Here is a 14308-nt window from a genome sequence, read left to right as displayed (position 1 = left end):
ATTTCAGGCAGATAGAAATGCACTTAGAGACATTGATCCCCAGGAGCTAGTACTAAACACAGCGAAAGACATTTGACCCCAGGGCTAGTACTGAACACGGCGAAAACAAATGTAGGTGTGTCACTGTTTCGCCGTGTTTAGTACTAGCTCTGGGGGATCAAATGTCCCTAAGTGCATTTGGCTATCTGACTGAAATTTCAGGCAGTTCACCAAGTGCCTGGTTTCGCTATCTGCCTGTAACATATATATATATATATATATATATATATATATATATATATATATATATATATATATATATATATATATACATATACATATGTATGTGTGTGTGTGTGTGGGAAATAAGCACATAGGAACATGTTTCACACAAATAAATTTCTGACTCACATCTGGACTGAACCCCTCGGTCTTCCAAGTGAGTCAATGGCATTAGCAGATGAACTGCTAACGCCCTGGACTCTCATGAAAAGACCAGGTTCGGTCCTGATGTGAGTCAGAAATTTATTTATATATAAAAATTCTATATATATATATATATATATATATATATATATATATATATATGTGTGTGTGTGTGTGTGTGTGTGTGTGTGTGTGTGTATGTATGTATGTATGTATGTATGTGTAATATTTATATACTTATATATATATATATATATATATATATATATATATATATATATATATATATATATATATACTTCAACAACTTAGTAACTATAAATGAAAAATAACTTGATGTCTATAACGATAAAAAGGACAATTATACCCAACGCAAGTGAAACAAATCTATTATTACACAAATAAGGAGAAATTCAAACACAAAGACCAACTGGTAGTTACAAAACTCGCGAGTTAAACTTAATATTGATTAATTCACAATACAAGAGCTTCTCTTGGGTCAACCTAATGAGGTTGAGAGCAAAAAGGTTTTATTAATGGTGTAACAGGAGGAAAACCTTGCAGTTGCACTATGAAACAACTGTTAGGAGAGGGTTGAGGAAAGTAAGATGGAAGAAAGAGAATAGGAATAGAGGTACAGTAAAAGGAATGAAAGGGGTTCCAGCTATTTGGCTAGGCACTATAAAGGTGCTCAATTTAACAATGAGTTGGAAGCAGTGGAAGTGAGTCAATTTTAATAAAAGGAAACTCGGACAAAACTATCAGTTTAAGGATTTAAAAATGCTTCCTTTTTTCCTGAAAAATCCACGAGACAAAATCGAGTTTTTCTAGTCTAAAATTATCAGAAACCTTATACACAAGATGTAGATATGCCCTGAAGTAGCGTAGTGCCATCAGTGTACCTCACGCAGTGCACTGTAGGCATTAGTTAGTTAAACCAGCCTAACACTAAATTTGAACGTTTAGGGGGCCCCTTTAAGGAAGCTGATCGAGACTGTTAAGGTTGGGCGTACCAAAGCAAATACACTCACATTTTTATTATTATTATTATTGAGATGAACCCTATTCACGTGGAACCAGCCCACCAAAGGGACCATTGACTTGAAATTCAAGCTAGCAAAGAATATGGTGCTCATGAGAAATGCAGAAAGAAGAGCTCTCACTTACTGGAAAGAAAAAATAAGTTGATAAGCTATAGTAAATAGGGGTTTGAAGACGGCGTGGCTGTGACGTAAGTGACATCAGCTGGCTAGGCTCTGTCAAGGTCCTTTAAATATACTCTGATTACCACCAAAAATCTCCACAGACTACATCGTTTCTCTTTTTGCAGTCTCTCTCTCCAATCGTCCTCCATACCTCTGGCAATAGATCACATATGCTATGTGTTCCCAATCATAAGGCTACCGCATCACCACTCTTATATATAGCCTTGCGAATCTCAGAATTGGAATGTAAAGTTTAGGCCAGTGTCCACGTGCTGGGACCTTTGAGGTCGTTCAGCGCTGAAAATAATGTTGAAATAATTGTTAGGAGAGGGTGGAGAGCACGATGGATGAGAGATTTTGAATGGAGGCAGCCTGTAGTAAAAGGAATGAAAGAGTTGCAGCTATGGGCCGAAGGGACGCTGCAAAGAACCTGAAGTAATGCCTACAGTGCACCGCGTGAGGTACGTTGACGGCGCTAATCCCCTACGGGATTGCGAATCACAGGTTCACATTTCAGAATGAAGCTGGTAGTCTTGCGGCGGGTCTACTGGATAGCAACTTCATCTTTGCCCTCACATCTGAAGTGGTTTCTGTCAACTAGCGCTTCAACCACAGCATCTTCCTCATCACAGACGTTACAGATCATTATTTCTGGTTTCAGTTTCCCAATCATCATTGCGTCAGCCATGGTCTAAGACGACGGCGTCAGCACCCTCTACACTTATATATCCTGGTCACTGTCTCATCTCTACTGGTTCAACTGGTTGCATCTGCAAAACCGATAACCACACTTCCATTTGAGGTAGACCTCATATTAATAATTGGAATATCCTTAATGGCATTAGCAACCTCAGCTTTCCTCTCAATAATTTTCCCTGAAACTCATTTTCCTTGACCATACCTGCATAAGTTTTCTTCTCTGTAGTAAGAGCTACCATCTTCATTTCAGCTATTACAATTTCTATCTCCTTCATGATATTCTTGGCATGCACTTGTTATTTTTAACATCATTCATCCATAAGAATGTTCTAACCAGCAAACCATTTTCCACATGCTGTGCGATAATGATGGCTTCATACGTCATTATCTGATGATCCTTTCTCCAAGGTCTGAAATATGTATTCTCTGAACCTTGCTCTCATTCGACGGGTGTCTTATCTCCATTACTTTCGCAATCGCTATCTTCGTGTACCACTACCACTTTGTACTGATGCCCGTTCAAATTTTGTTTATGCGAGTATTTATGAGTCAGTCTCCATAAGTTACGTTCTTTTATAAAAAATCTTTGTTATATTTAACTTTGATTAATTTTTTGTGCGATGGCGCTCTCGTATACTTACGGAATATACAAAACTACTAATTTTGTTTTTGGTATGAATTTGTTAGATGGTTTTAACGTAATTTAGTACAGACAGAATGATGACAGTTAACTGGTTTTTAGGCAGTTACTTGAAGTAAATATTACTGTACGTGAATTAATAACTGGAGTAAATGCATTGATGGAAACGCCGGTTTCGTGGTGGAAAGAACGACAATTTTACAGCGAGCGCATGATAACGAATCCGAACCATCCGGTTTGGAAAAATTTCGTCTGCAGGAGACGCCAGAGAAGAGACGACGAGAGAGCTGGTGACAGTGCCACAGTGCCAAAGGGTTTCCGCAGGGCGCAGAATTCGTCCGTTTTTCATAGTGTTGACAGTACCAAACGTAGTGAGATGTGGTGTGACAGTGATATAGTGGAAGTGCTGAGGAACAGCGTGCCGTATTATCTGGTGGTGGCACTGCCCCTTCTGATCCTCATTTCGCCTGTGCCCGTGGTAGATGCCGCCGCCGAGTTTACAGTTTACCGGCTACAGCAATATGACCTACATGGCTCTGCTCATGGTGAGGGACGGACGGGGGTCGCATAAGTGAAGAGATTAATGATTAAATGCTTGAAATAAATAGTTTTAAGTTGATTTGCCCGTAGGGACGCCGGGTAAGCCAGCGGTCTTATCTCCATTACTTACGAGGAGGCACTAGGCTAGCCTAGGCTACTGCAAGTCATGGTATCCTGCCCACCTTAGCTTAGTTGAAGGTGGCATAAGTGTGACTGAGTGTAGCGAACTCCAATAAATACTACATTGGGTATTTATTTTTGGGGGGCAACTAGGCTACACTTTGGCCTGGTGGGAACAGCTACCATAATATAAATATAGGCTAACCTAAGCATCCTTATATAGCTTAGACTTAGATGAATAGTGACTGAAAACTCGGTAATTCTAAGGATGAGGTCTGCAGGGAGATATTGTTTATTAATGAAAGGTTTTGATTGAAAAATATAAAAAATGGTGTATATGATGCACTACAGGCGAGATAAATTGAAAAATTTACACATTGTGAGAAATCTGGTATTATTTTATAAGTTGCCAATACACCATATGAAATTAAAACCTACATTTTTTAAGAACTCTTCATTCTCGTCATTTGGAACCCCATAAACAGTATGCACAAATGATAAATAACTTAATGTATTTTATTTAACTCTCTAGGGAATATGTGGAATGACCAACTCACTTATCAACATTTGATCCCCCAGGGGCTAGTACTAAACACAGCGAAACAGTGATTCATCTACAATGTTTCACCATGTTTAGTACTAGCCCCTGGGGGGTCAAATGTATTTCGCCATGTTTAGGACTAGCCTGTGGAGGATCAAATGCGAATGGTTTTTCTGCTATATTTTCACGCATTTTGAATGAATTTGATGTCGATTTTCATTGGAAATACATAGTTCTGTGGTTAGGGTATCAATACCCCAACTCCACAACTATTGATTTCCGAGTAAAATTGTCATCAAAATCATTCCAAACTTGTGAAAATATATCAGAAAAACCATTCTATTTTCCAGTGGAGAATATTGGCAACTTATAAAATTTTACCAGAAATTTAACATCCTTTGTATTTTTTTTCTTTTTTGCAGAAAAGCTCTACAGGATGCCAAGTTTGGTACCAGCCCCTCAGGGATCAATGTAAAAACATATATAAACAAGGGACAGTAAATTTCTCAAGTTATCACACCAGTACTGCATCATTACACTCTCTTCTACAGGCTATTGTTCAATTAAAAAATTTTATTATTAACAATACTGTATATGTGTGTGGAGCTCTTCCTTGGAATTACCAAAAACCCCCTTGAACATTTGTCTACTAACAATACATTCAAAAGTTTTTGAAATATTTTTCTGGTATCCTAGCTTTGGGTATTTTTTATGCAGTTCCAAAGAATTTGATTTTTTATCTGAAATACTCAGTTAACTTAATACAACCCCTACCCTGTGTCCATTGAGTTGGGTCTATTGAGTTGGGCAGCCCTCTTGTTGGAAATGGGTTTTGACAATTTCTAACAGGGGGGAAGTACCAAGAGTAAAAAAGATGGGTAAAGTGTAACCTATATTTCCTAAACTTACGTGAGATTCTATGTCCTACCAGACAAGAGCCCCCTATCCCCACTTAAATTTACCTTCTTTAAAGGTTTGATGTCACACTGGGGTTCCTCTTTTTCATTGGACATGGGCTGTAATGAGTTATCTGAGCATCTAATGACAGAAATGAACACTGTACCTGCCAGAATGGCCCCAGCATTAAAACACCAAAAAAACAATAGTTTCTATGGAAATAGTAACTATTTCCTTTTATGAAGGAGTATTCCTCAATGCAAGTGGTAATAAGGAATGTAACTGGCTAATTCAGGCCCTTGTTCTTCGGTCACCATCTAGTGTGGACATTTCTGCGTACAGTGCCGTCACTGAACTTCATCTTGCCAAAAGAAAACATTATTAGGAACAGTCCCAAGGTGAGACTTTCTGACTGTCTTGATGTCAGCATGCTCATAGTGTTTTGAGCCAGGTGAACCGTCTTGATTCCCTCTTGTCTAACACATCGAGTAAGTCACTTCCCTTGCCATTTGACACCTCAAAGGACATTTTTGCATCGGAGAATGCAGAGACTACTACTCATCAGGTTCACATGTACCACTGTTCCCCAGCCAACCCTCCAGGGTCTCCAAAAGCTCAGGTCCTGTCAGCAGAGGTGAAGTGGATGCTGGAGAATAATGTGCTGGAATTCAAAGGTGACCACTCCGGGCTTTTATGATGAATCTTCCTTGTAGAAAATAGGTTTGGTAGCCAGGGACCAGTCATCGTTCTCTCTCCTATAAATGACTTTGTCCTACTGACTCAGTTTAAGATGGAAACAGAACATTGTGTTGGATTCCATTAGAGGGTGACTTCATAGTTGTTCCGACACAATATACAAACCCTCGGTCCTTTACATTAGGAATTACTTTCAGGCGTAGGCTGGAAACAGCATTTAAGCTCTTGAGCAAGGTGATTAGGCAGCAACTACCACCAGGTAGGCGGGGATACCCGCCTGCCCAGATGTAAACATTCCAGTTTGCTTTCGGCCGTCATGCGTTGCTGACGTGTTTTCGTTCTCTCTGCCTGACTGTCGTTAAGCTCTTATTATCCCGGTGGGATCTTTCTGTTTTTTTGTTTATATATACACGTGTGTTTGATATTTATTAATATAAACCCACGATTTGTGATAACCTTGCATAAGCCATCGCTTCCCTGCCTGTGTCTTGGGTTTGATGGCCAAGGGGCGTGAACTGGGAGTAAGCGTAACCAAGTGGTAATGCTTCTCTCCAGCAGCCCTTTACGTGAAATACTGAAGGCGCCCCTCCGCATTTCGGAGATATAGTTTGGGGACGCAATATCTTCACTCCCCTACATCCATCGGGACGTAAGAGTTAGTTTCCTTCTTGGGCTTCTGCCCTCCGTGTATAAGGGGCATCACTAATTTCTCCCTACTTATGCTGAGTGTTGGTTGCTCGCCGCCTGCGCTTAGGGAATTGCGGGCGTCGTCGATAAGTTCCACTTCCATGGCGCCCTTGGTGGCCTCCCCTCCGTCCTTTTTTCTCTTCCCGTAGGTTCTTCCTTCTCCCCTTTAGTAGATCTCTCTCCTTCGCCCTCTTCGCTCGCTTGTCGGGCGAAGACCAGGGGCGGAGAGCAATCGGGCGACCTCGTCTAGAGTACCTCCTCCCGCTGCGTAGGGCAGTTCCCTTTGTAGCGGGAGGAGAGTCCCTCTACTAATCATCTTTGCTTTTCTTTCAGGTTGACAGTGAGCATCGCAGACACAGCAGTAGTTGGCTGGATATATCAAGAATATCTCGCATGAAGCAGTCCCAACATTCATTCAGTGTTGCTTGGGATCGTCCCACAATACCTGATTAGATGACATATTTCCACGCCGGGATCGCTCTGACTCTGTTCCCGCCCGATGTAGATCGATCACTGTCATTGCTGGTTTTCATGTATGCTGTTGCAATGCCTCCTGCGTATCTGTGGTCCATCTGCTCCTGCTGTTCTGTGTTATGCTCTTGTCAACTCGGCGACAGTCTCTGGGCTGCTCTTCCTGGTCTCCTGCCGCAGCCTCCTGATCGCTCCTGTCGCTGCTGGTGACTTTCAAATGACATTCTGTCGTTGCAGTAGCTCCTGCCTTCCGAACTGCTAACGTGGCTCCTGCATCGGATGTCCTGGTCGTGTCTGCTTCTTCTCCTAGTGATCGTGCCGGGGCGCTTCCGTTGTGTTCCTGCCAGCTGCCCTGGAGATTACGATGTCTGCCATCCTGTAGAAGATGTTGGCGTGAAAGGGAAGGGAAGTCGCTTGTGGAAGTGACGCTCCGGCCGCTGCAATAGCTCCTGCCCTCCGAACCTGTGCCGTAGCTCCTGCATCGGCTGTCCTGATCATTCCTGCCACTTCTGGCGGTCATGCCCGGGGCCGCTTCCGTGCGTCCCTGCCAGCTGCCCCAGAGGTTACGATGTCCGCCATCCTGTAGAAGATGTCGGCGTGAAAATGTAGGAAGTCGTCCTGTTGAGGTGATGTTCCTGGCCGTTGCAGTAGCTCCTGCCTTCCGAACCGCTGCCGTAGCTCCTGCATCAGCTGTCCTGATCATGCCTGCTGCTTCGTGGTGGAGGTGGTGTCTGGCTGCGTCTGTTGTGTTCCTGCTGGGCTACCCTGGAGGATTCACGATGTTTCGTGTCCACTATCCTGTAGAAGATGTCGGAATGGGAGATGAAGGAAGCCGCCCTATGGAAGTAGCAGCCGTCTTCTTCATCTTATCTTCGATTTCATCTTCTGCTGCGCTTCCCTTCCTCTCCCGAGGTGCAAGGGGGTCCTGAGAATCGGACAGACCTCCGTCGGCCGGCGGAGAGGAATGCTGCTCTTCCCCCTTGATGCCCTTGGGCGTCCGGGACCAGGGACTGCCTCCTTCCAAGGAGGCAGTGGGTCTCGTTGGCTCTTCCCGACCTTGGGTTCTGCTAGACCGATTCGCATAGCCCTGGGTTTGTGTTTTGGAAGCGGCATGGACTGCAGACCTCAGTTTGCGATCCCGTTCCCGAGTCTTAGAGGTTCCGCCTCTGATGGGGGCTGCTTTGGGCGCTCATTCGCGAGCCGCTCCGAGTGCTTGAGATTCTATGGAATATCGAATATCCCAATCTGGTCTGGAGAGATTTTCCTCGGCCAAGTTCGGGAGCAGTGCGAGAGAAAGGGCTGAGGCACCCAGGTGTCTCGGCTCCTCTTCCTGCCAGCACTGCAAGCGCTCCCCGAGTGTTTGCCAGTGCTCGGTCAGGTTCCCAGCCTGGTGTCTCGATCCTGTAAGTTCGAACATCAGAAGAAGCAAGGAAGATATTCACTTTGGGAGTCCTGCGGGACTTCTAAGGGACTGACTATCTTCCGGGAGACAAGTTTCTTTCTCGTTGGCTCTTCCGCCCTCGGCGAAGAACTGGTCGCATTCTCCTGTGGGATCTCGGCCAAGCAGAGCGTGGTCCTCGAGAGGCCACGCCCTCATTGCCAAACTTGGAAGTCTGCGTCTAAGACTGGATCTGTGCTTGGCTCTTTCGATCTGTTAGGAAACAAAGCAGCCGCTCCCAATTTTCGGAAGTCTCGTGGGTAGCTCGAATTCTATGAATCACGAGCGCTCTCCTTACGAGAGAGACACAGGACGAGAGAAAGTGCCGAGACACCCAGGTGTCTGGTTGCCGGGACACCCAGGTGTCGGGTGCTGAGATGCCAGTTGTCTCGATACTGCCCGCCAGCTGCTTCAGTTGCTCGGGCGGGCTTCATTCTTGTCTCGAACTTTAGGGTTCGAGCATATAAGATAGCAGACACAGAATTCCCCTTTGAACCTTCTTCTCGAGGGGCCTTGGCCTCAAAGGAGTTTAGAGTTCGGGAAACTAGCCATTGTTCACAGCAGACGAGTCCGGCCTGCCCAGTTACGATTGTGTTCGCGCAATTGGCTTGGCTCGGCCCCCGGTCACACTTACGAGACTGGCTCGGCTCAACTCTGCTTGCCAGACTGGCTCGGCTCGGCTCAGCTCGCCCTGCCTGCCTCCCAGTCCACCGCATACCAACCAGCTGGATCGCGTTCGCATGATCGGCTCGGCTCGGCCCTACTCGGTTTTTTTCCGATTCGGGTTCTTGGCTATGTTCGAGTGAACTTTTGCTCTTCCCAGGAAAGCGCTTTGCCACAGCACAAGTGCTCTTCTTTCCCCATGTGGCAGTAATCTCCTTCGGTTGATTATCGCTCACGGTCCGCCTCTCCTGCTTATCTTACTGGCAGGACAGGTAGGGATACTCTTTTTTCCTCTCGGTTGTTCCGAGAGGCGCGAGATGGACAGAGAGAGCTCCGACGAAATTTTCTTTCGGAGTTTGGCTGCCTGGCGTGCTTTGGGTATCGGTCCCCCAATTCTCTCATATTACTGTATAACCAGGTAGCCGAGGAGGGTTTCATGGGATCTGTCAAGGTCTCCCTCCAAGGGGAGAGGTACAGGAGTTTCACGCGTCGAAAACAGCGGGGGTCTTCCTTTTCAAGTTACGATCGCCCCCGTGTTCTCAGAGAACTTCGTGCCGACGAATCGGCGGGAGGATCCCCGGGACAGGACCGCGGCTCCCCCAATGAATAACCTTCATCACTCGCAACCCTTGCAGTTTCCGAGGGGCTGAGAGTGTCAGGGACCTCTGCGGTTCTGGCTTCCGAGAGCGTTCTCGACCTGATGAATTCTTTTCTTCGAAGGAGTTAATTCAGGTCGAGACACCAAGCTTCCACCCCTGCCTAGACAGAATATGAATTCTTCTTGCCTCGGAGGGTCTTGCCGACTGCAGTTTTTTGGGCAATTCTGGTGCTAAGAAGAAGGACTTTGTCCCAATTCGGATCTCCGGTTTCGTAAGTCCCGAGATGGCTCGACCCTTGGGAACGAACCCTTACTTGGTTCTGCCTTTCTCTTTCAGAGATTTGCCAGATACCCCGGTAATCAAGGTTCCCACCAGGGCACTGACTTGTCCTTTGGACAATGGCCAAGAACTTTGGGTCTTAGTCATCTCAGCTCGACCTTGAGTTCAAGCCAGCCCCCCTCAACTCCTTAGCTAAGAAGTTCTAGGCTTCAGAAGAAGATTGCAACTGCTGATGCCTGGACGAAATGATACTTATCGAGTCTCTGGAACTGGCAGCGACATTGCCGAGACCTGGGAATGGATTCCTTCAGGAGAAGTATCTATTTCCCTTAGGTTTCGGCAATTCTTTCCATCGAACTTCCATCCCGCCACCTCTCCCGTGCTCGATTGAAAGGTGCCAGCCGGCTAGAGCTAATTGTTGCCGGTACCCTGTCAACTTGCAGAAGCTTCCCCATGGTGGAGAATGGAAGTCTGCTTCCCTTTCCTCCGTTCTTTCCTCTTCGATGTATGAGGAAAGAGTTAGGCTAATGCTTGATTGAAGGAACCTTCGAATATGCTTGCATATTCCCCTCACATCTTGTGTCTACTTACGGATTCACAGATTGAGGAATAGGCGCACACTGGTAAGACCTTGTCTTGAATTTGTGTGACTGAGACGATTAGTACCTTCTCATCACCATCCTGGGCTCAGGGCAGCCTTTTGGCCGTCCGAGAATTCAGGATGGGTTTTGCGGCACTCACTGGTTTCGTCGAACAACAAAACCACAGTAGTGGCATTTGTCGACAAACAAGAGGCAATCGTTTTTTCCTCCTGTTTCATCTCGACATTTGCAGGTACTCGAGTGTTGTTCTATTGCACACTCGACAGATGAATTAACCAGATGCATTCGTGGTGGGGATGTACTGATAGGCAAGCCTGGCCTCGGGTTTGAGTGATCGGGACGGAACATGCTGCTCACTCTTTCTTCACGAAGATTCATGCAGAGACTGCTCGACTGAGAAATCCCTACCGTCCTTCTGTTGCCTCCCTGCACACAAATCGGTAGTTTTTTTCTCGCTCCTTCATACCAGACCAGGGGCCGCTCTGTTGAGGCATGCTGTCTTTTTGGTGAAAACTCGATATCAACGTTTTTTTCCCTCCGTATTTGTCCGTTTCACTAGGGGTTCACAAACATTGCTCACCCCGAGTTACAGACATATACTTGAAGACTTCGCCTTCATCTGACCTGATTGCCGAGGCATTGAGAAGAATTCCGCTTGACCCAACCTCCTGTAGCAGCTACACAAGAAGCGGTTCTTGAGACAGTACATCCCTGTGTGTTCAGGACTGGGAGACTTTCCAGCTTTCCTTTCAAGCACAGGCTTTCTTGCCGAGCGGCAACGGATGTAGCTGGATATCCCTTGAAGTCCTCTGCAACACTGTCCCTGGGACTGGATCCGTCTTAGCTGGTGGTGGTGTCGTTGTCGGAACTTCTTCTCGGGTCAGAAAGTAAACGTCAAGTCTGGACTTCCCCGTCTTCTCCGCGAGGGTTGCTTCTCTCCCTTTCATTTGTGAAGACGTAGGCCCTTGCGACCTAGTCTTCTATCTGGTAGCCTTCCGTCTCCTCAGTTGAGAGTTAGCTACGGACGAAGCTTCTTCAGTCGTGCTCTCCCAGGGAACTGTTTCCTGGGTGGCACATCACTCGTTTGGGAGTTCCTGTCCGTGCTCCTGCCGTGCCTACGAGCCATCGGATAGAGATATGCCCTCTTAGGACCATCTCTCATCTTACCCTGGCCTTGGCGTAGAAGATGGAAGAACAGGGATGGGGATCATACCTCGACTACTTCTCGGATGTCATAGGTGGACTCCGAATCCATTGGCATCGACTGTCGGGTTCGAGTCCTTCTTGTTCCCCTCCTCCTTGGACTTGGTATCGAGGATCCAGATCATTCGTCACTTTGTCCTATTGGGAGCTGTGGTACTTACCGAAAGGCTCGACATTCCTAACCTGTATGTCGTCAACGTTTTCGCTGGTACTGTCTCTCCCAAGGAAGAAGTGTCTAAGGACACATCTTCCTCCTGACTTCGTGAAGCGATCAAAGCAGGTACTTGGCAGCTGACAACGTCAATACCGGTACCTTTCACCCGAGAGCTCACAAAGTCGATGGCTTGGTCCATCCCTTGCATTCCGGAAGTTTCTGTCGGTCTGGAAGCAAGATGTGGTCTCTTAGACCACACTCTTGTTTTCTTCCTTCGGTCTTGCCCACAGGCCCTTGGAACCCTTTTTCCTTGGCTCTGTGGTGGCTGCTCAACAAGTTGTGTTGTCTTACCCGGCTCCTTCAAGAGGACGAGTAGCATCTCGCCTAAGGCGTTGGTTCTGGAAGTGAGAAGGATTCCGAAAGTGACTGGCCTCTCTTCCTCCTCTTTCCCCGTCCTCCAACTTCTCCTCCTTAGGGATGAGAATAGGACCAATAGCTGCTTGAACTGGCACTGATGCGGTAAGACCACACATCGAGCACCCGTTCTATTTTTCTTATAGAATCATAGGAGCAATTCCGCTCCTTCCTCTAGCAAGGGGAGGAAGGAGAGACTGGCAATAAGGGAACCTTATCTCGGCTTTTCCTTACTGCCTCCGACTCTAGATCCTTCCAGCATATTTCGTAGGAGTTACGCTTCCTCACTCATGCGAAAAGGTCCAGTATCTGACATTTGATCTTGCAGTTCCTACACTCCGATCATATGTCAGAGGCACGGTACTCCTCCTCGCTCTTTCGACCAGGAGGAGTAACCCAGGTGTGTAGAACTCCAGTCAGTTCAGGAGACTCACTCAGATTCCTCCCTCCAACCAGTGAGTCTTCCTAATGTAAAGGACCGAGGGTTTGTATATTGTGTTGGAACAAATAACAATTTTTAAAGTAAATTGTATTTTTCCTAACTATACAAACCCGAGGTCCTTTACACTTTATGCCCACCTCATGCCACCCCTCAATCTGAATCTGGACTGAAAGGCAAACTGGAATGTTTACATGTGGGCAGGCGGGTATCCCCGCCTACCTGGCGGTAGTTACTGCCTAACCACCTTGCTCAAGAGTTTAACGGCCGTTTCCAGCCTACGCCTGAAAGTAATTCCTAATGTAAAGGACCTTGGGTTTGTATAGTTAGGAAAAATACAATTTACTTTAAAAATTGTTATTTTAAGAACTGCGATTTCTGAATCACACTCCAAGATCCAGGAGGATGTTTTTCCTTTATACATGAAATTAGAGCAGTAGCGACGTCCTTGGTCTTCAAGCAAAATCTGTTGCTGTCTTCTCTCCTGCAATCCATGTATTGGAGGTGCAAATCAGTTTTTACAATGTTCTACCTGTGTGATGTGGAAACAACTTACGAAAATTGCAGTACTCTAGGCCTGTTTTTCGCAGCTGGCGTGTTGTTGGGTGAAGAGGTATAGGGGGAATTTCTTATTTTTCCTCTATCCACTCTCCTTGAATGAGGATTGGTGTTTTCTTGGGAAGCCTGATTGCTACTGTGTCGTGAGTACCATCAGTTGGTTTGATTTTTAACAAGTTTGTGGTGTAGGTTTTAAAATTCTGGTCATATTTTGTACTGCACCCAGGACAAGGGCACACACACATTTTGATGTGTCTCGTTTGTATTGTTAGCATTGGCAACCTGCGATTAACTCCTATGTTGCAAAGTACCCACTGAAGTAGAGGCGACTCTTGGCTCTACCGCCACGCCATTACAGGTCGAGAGGAGCTGCGACCAGTGGCAGTATCTACCTGCCATAGCTCCCTCACCTGGTAGGGTTACCACAATGCTAGCTAAATTTCCTATTTCAAATTCATCTCCATCCCTGAGTGTTTTTGAGTAGCTTTGTCCATGTAGCCCACCTCCTGTCAGTGTGGGATTCAGCTATGTAATTACTTGGTAAGTTACTTATATAAAAATATTTTTATAATAAAAAAAAGTGTTATATATACTTACCAAATAATTACATGATCAGAGCCCTACCTCCTCCCCTCTCATGGACATAGAGCATAAATGAACTGAGCTCTTTAGCTGTGTTGTACCTATCCTTCCCCAAAAGTGGGCAGGGCAGTATAACTACACCTTTAACAAACGAGCGCTACCGCGAATGTTAAATTGTAGAAACAATAGCTATGTAATTATTTGGTAAGTATATATAAAACTTTATTTTATTATAAAAATGTCATTTTAAAGGCACAGCCACTGCTGGAGGAAGGCTAATAGAAAGTCACTGATGAGTGCACAGGGCCCTTGAAGCCTCTACACCACATATGCCTGGCAGTACAGGCAGGTGCAGAAGTTGTCCTTCCATGCTCACATACATGACCAAGAAGCTGGCATTTCTACTTGGAAAGAATGACTTAGCTATGTTCTTCAGAAAATATCTGCTGCCTAAGGTGTTTCTCCATTTAAAAAAC

The 14308-nt window shown here is 45.7% G+C and overlaps 1 protein-coding gene across 1 annotated transcript in view; it reads left to right on the top strand.

Annotated features, from left to right (window-relative positions):
• The first annotated feature begins 3161 nt into the window (after positions 1 to 3161).
• Positions 3162 to 14308, top strand: part of LOC136838906 (BOS complex subunit NCLN) — a 60083-nt gene continuing 48936 nt past the window's right edge. Inside the window, exon 1 of the mRNA XM_067104598.1 lies at positions 3162 to 3494. Within this exon, the coding sequence (XP_066960699.1) occupies positions 3326 to 3494 (169 nt within the window). The 5' untranslated portion in view covers positions 3162 to 3325. The remainder of the gene's footprint in view (positions 3495 to 14308) is intronic.

Source organism: Macrobrachium rosenbergii, chromosome 1, assembly GCF_040412425.1.
Source record: "Macrobrachium rosenbergii isolate ZJJX-2024 chromosome 1, ASM4041242v1, whole genome shotgun sequence".
NCBI classification, from domain to species: domain Eukaryota; kingdom Metazoa; phylum Arthropoda; class Malacostraca; order Decapoda; family Palaemonidae; genus Macrobrachium; species Macrobrachium rosenbergii.
Note: the sequence above shows the minus strand (reverse complement) of the source record. Positions and strands in the feature narration are given on the sequence as shown.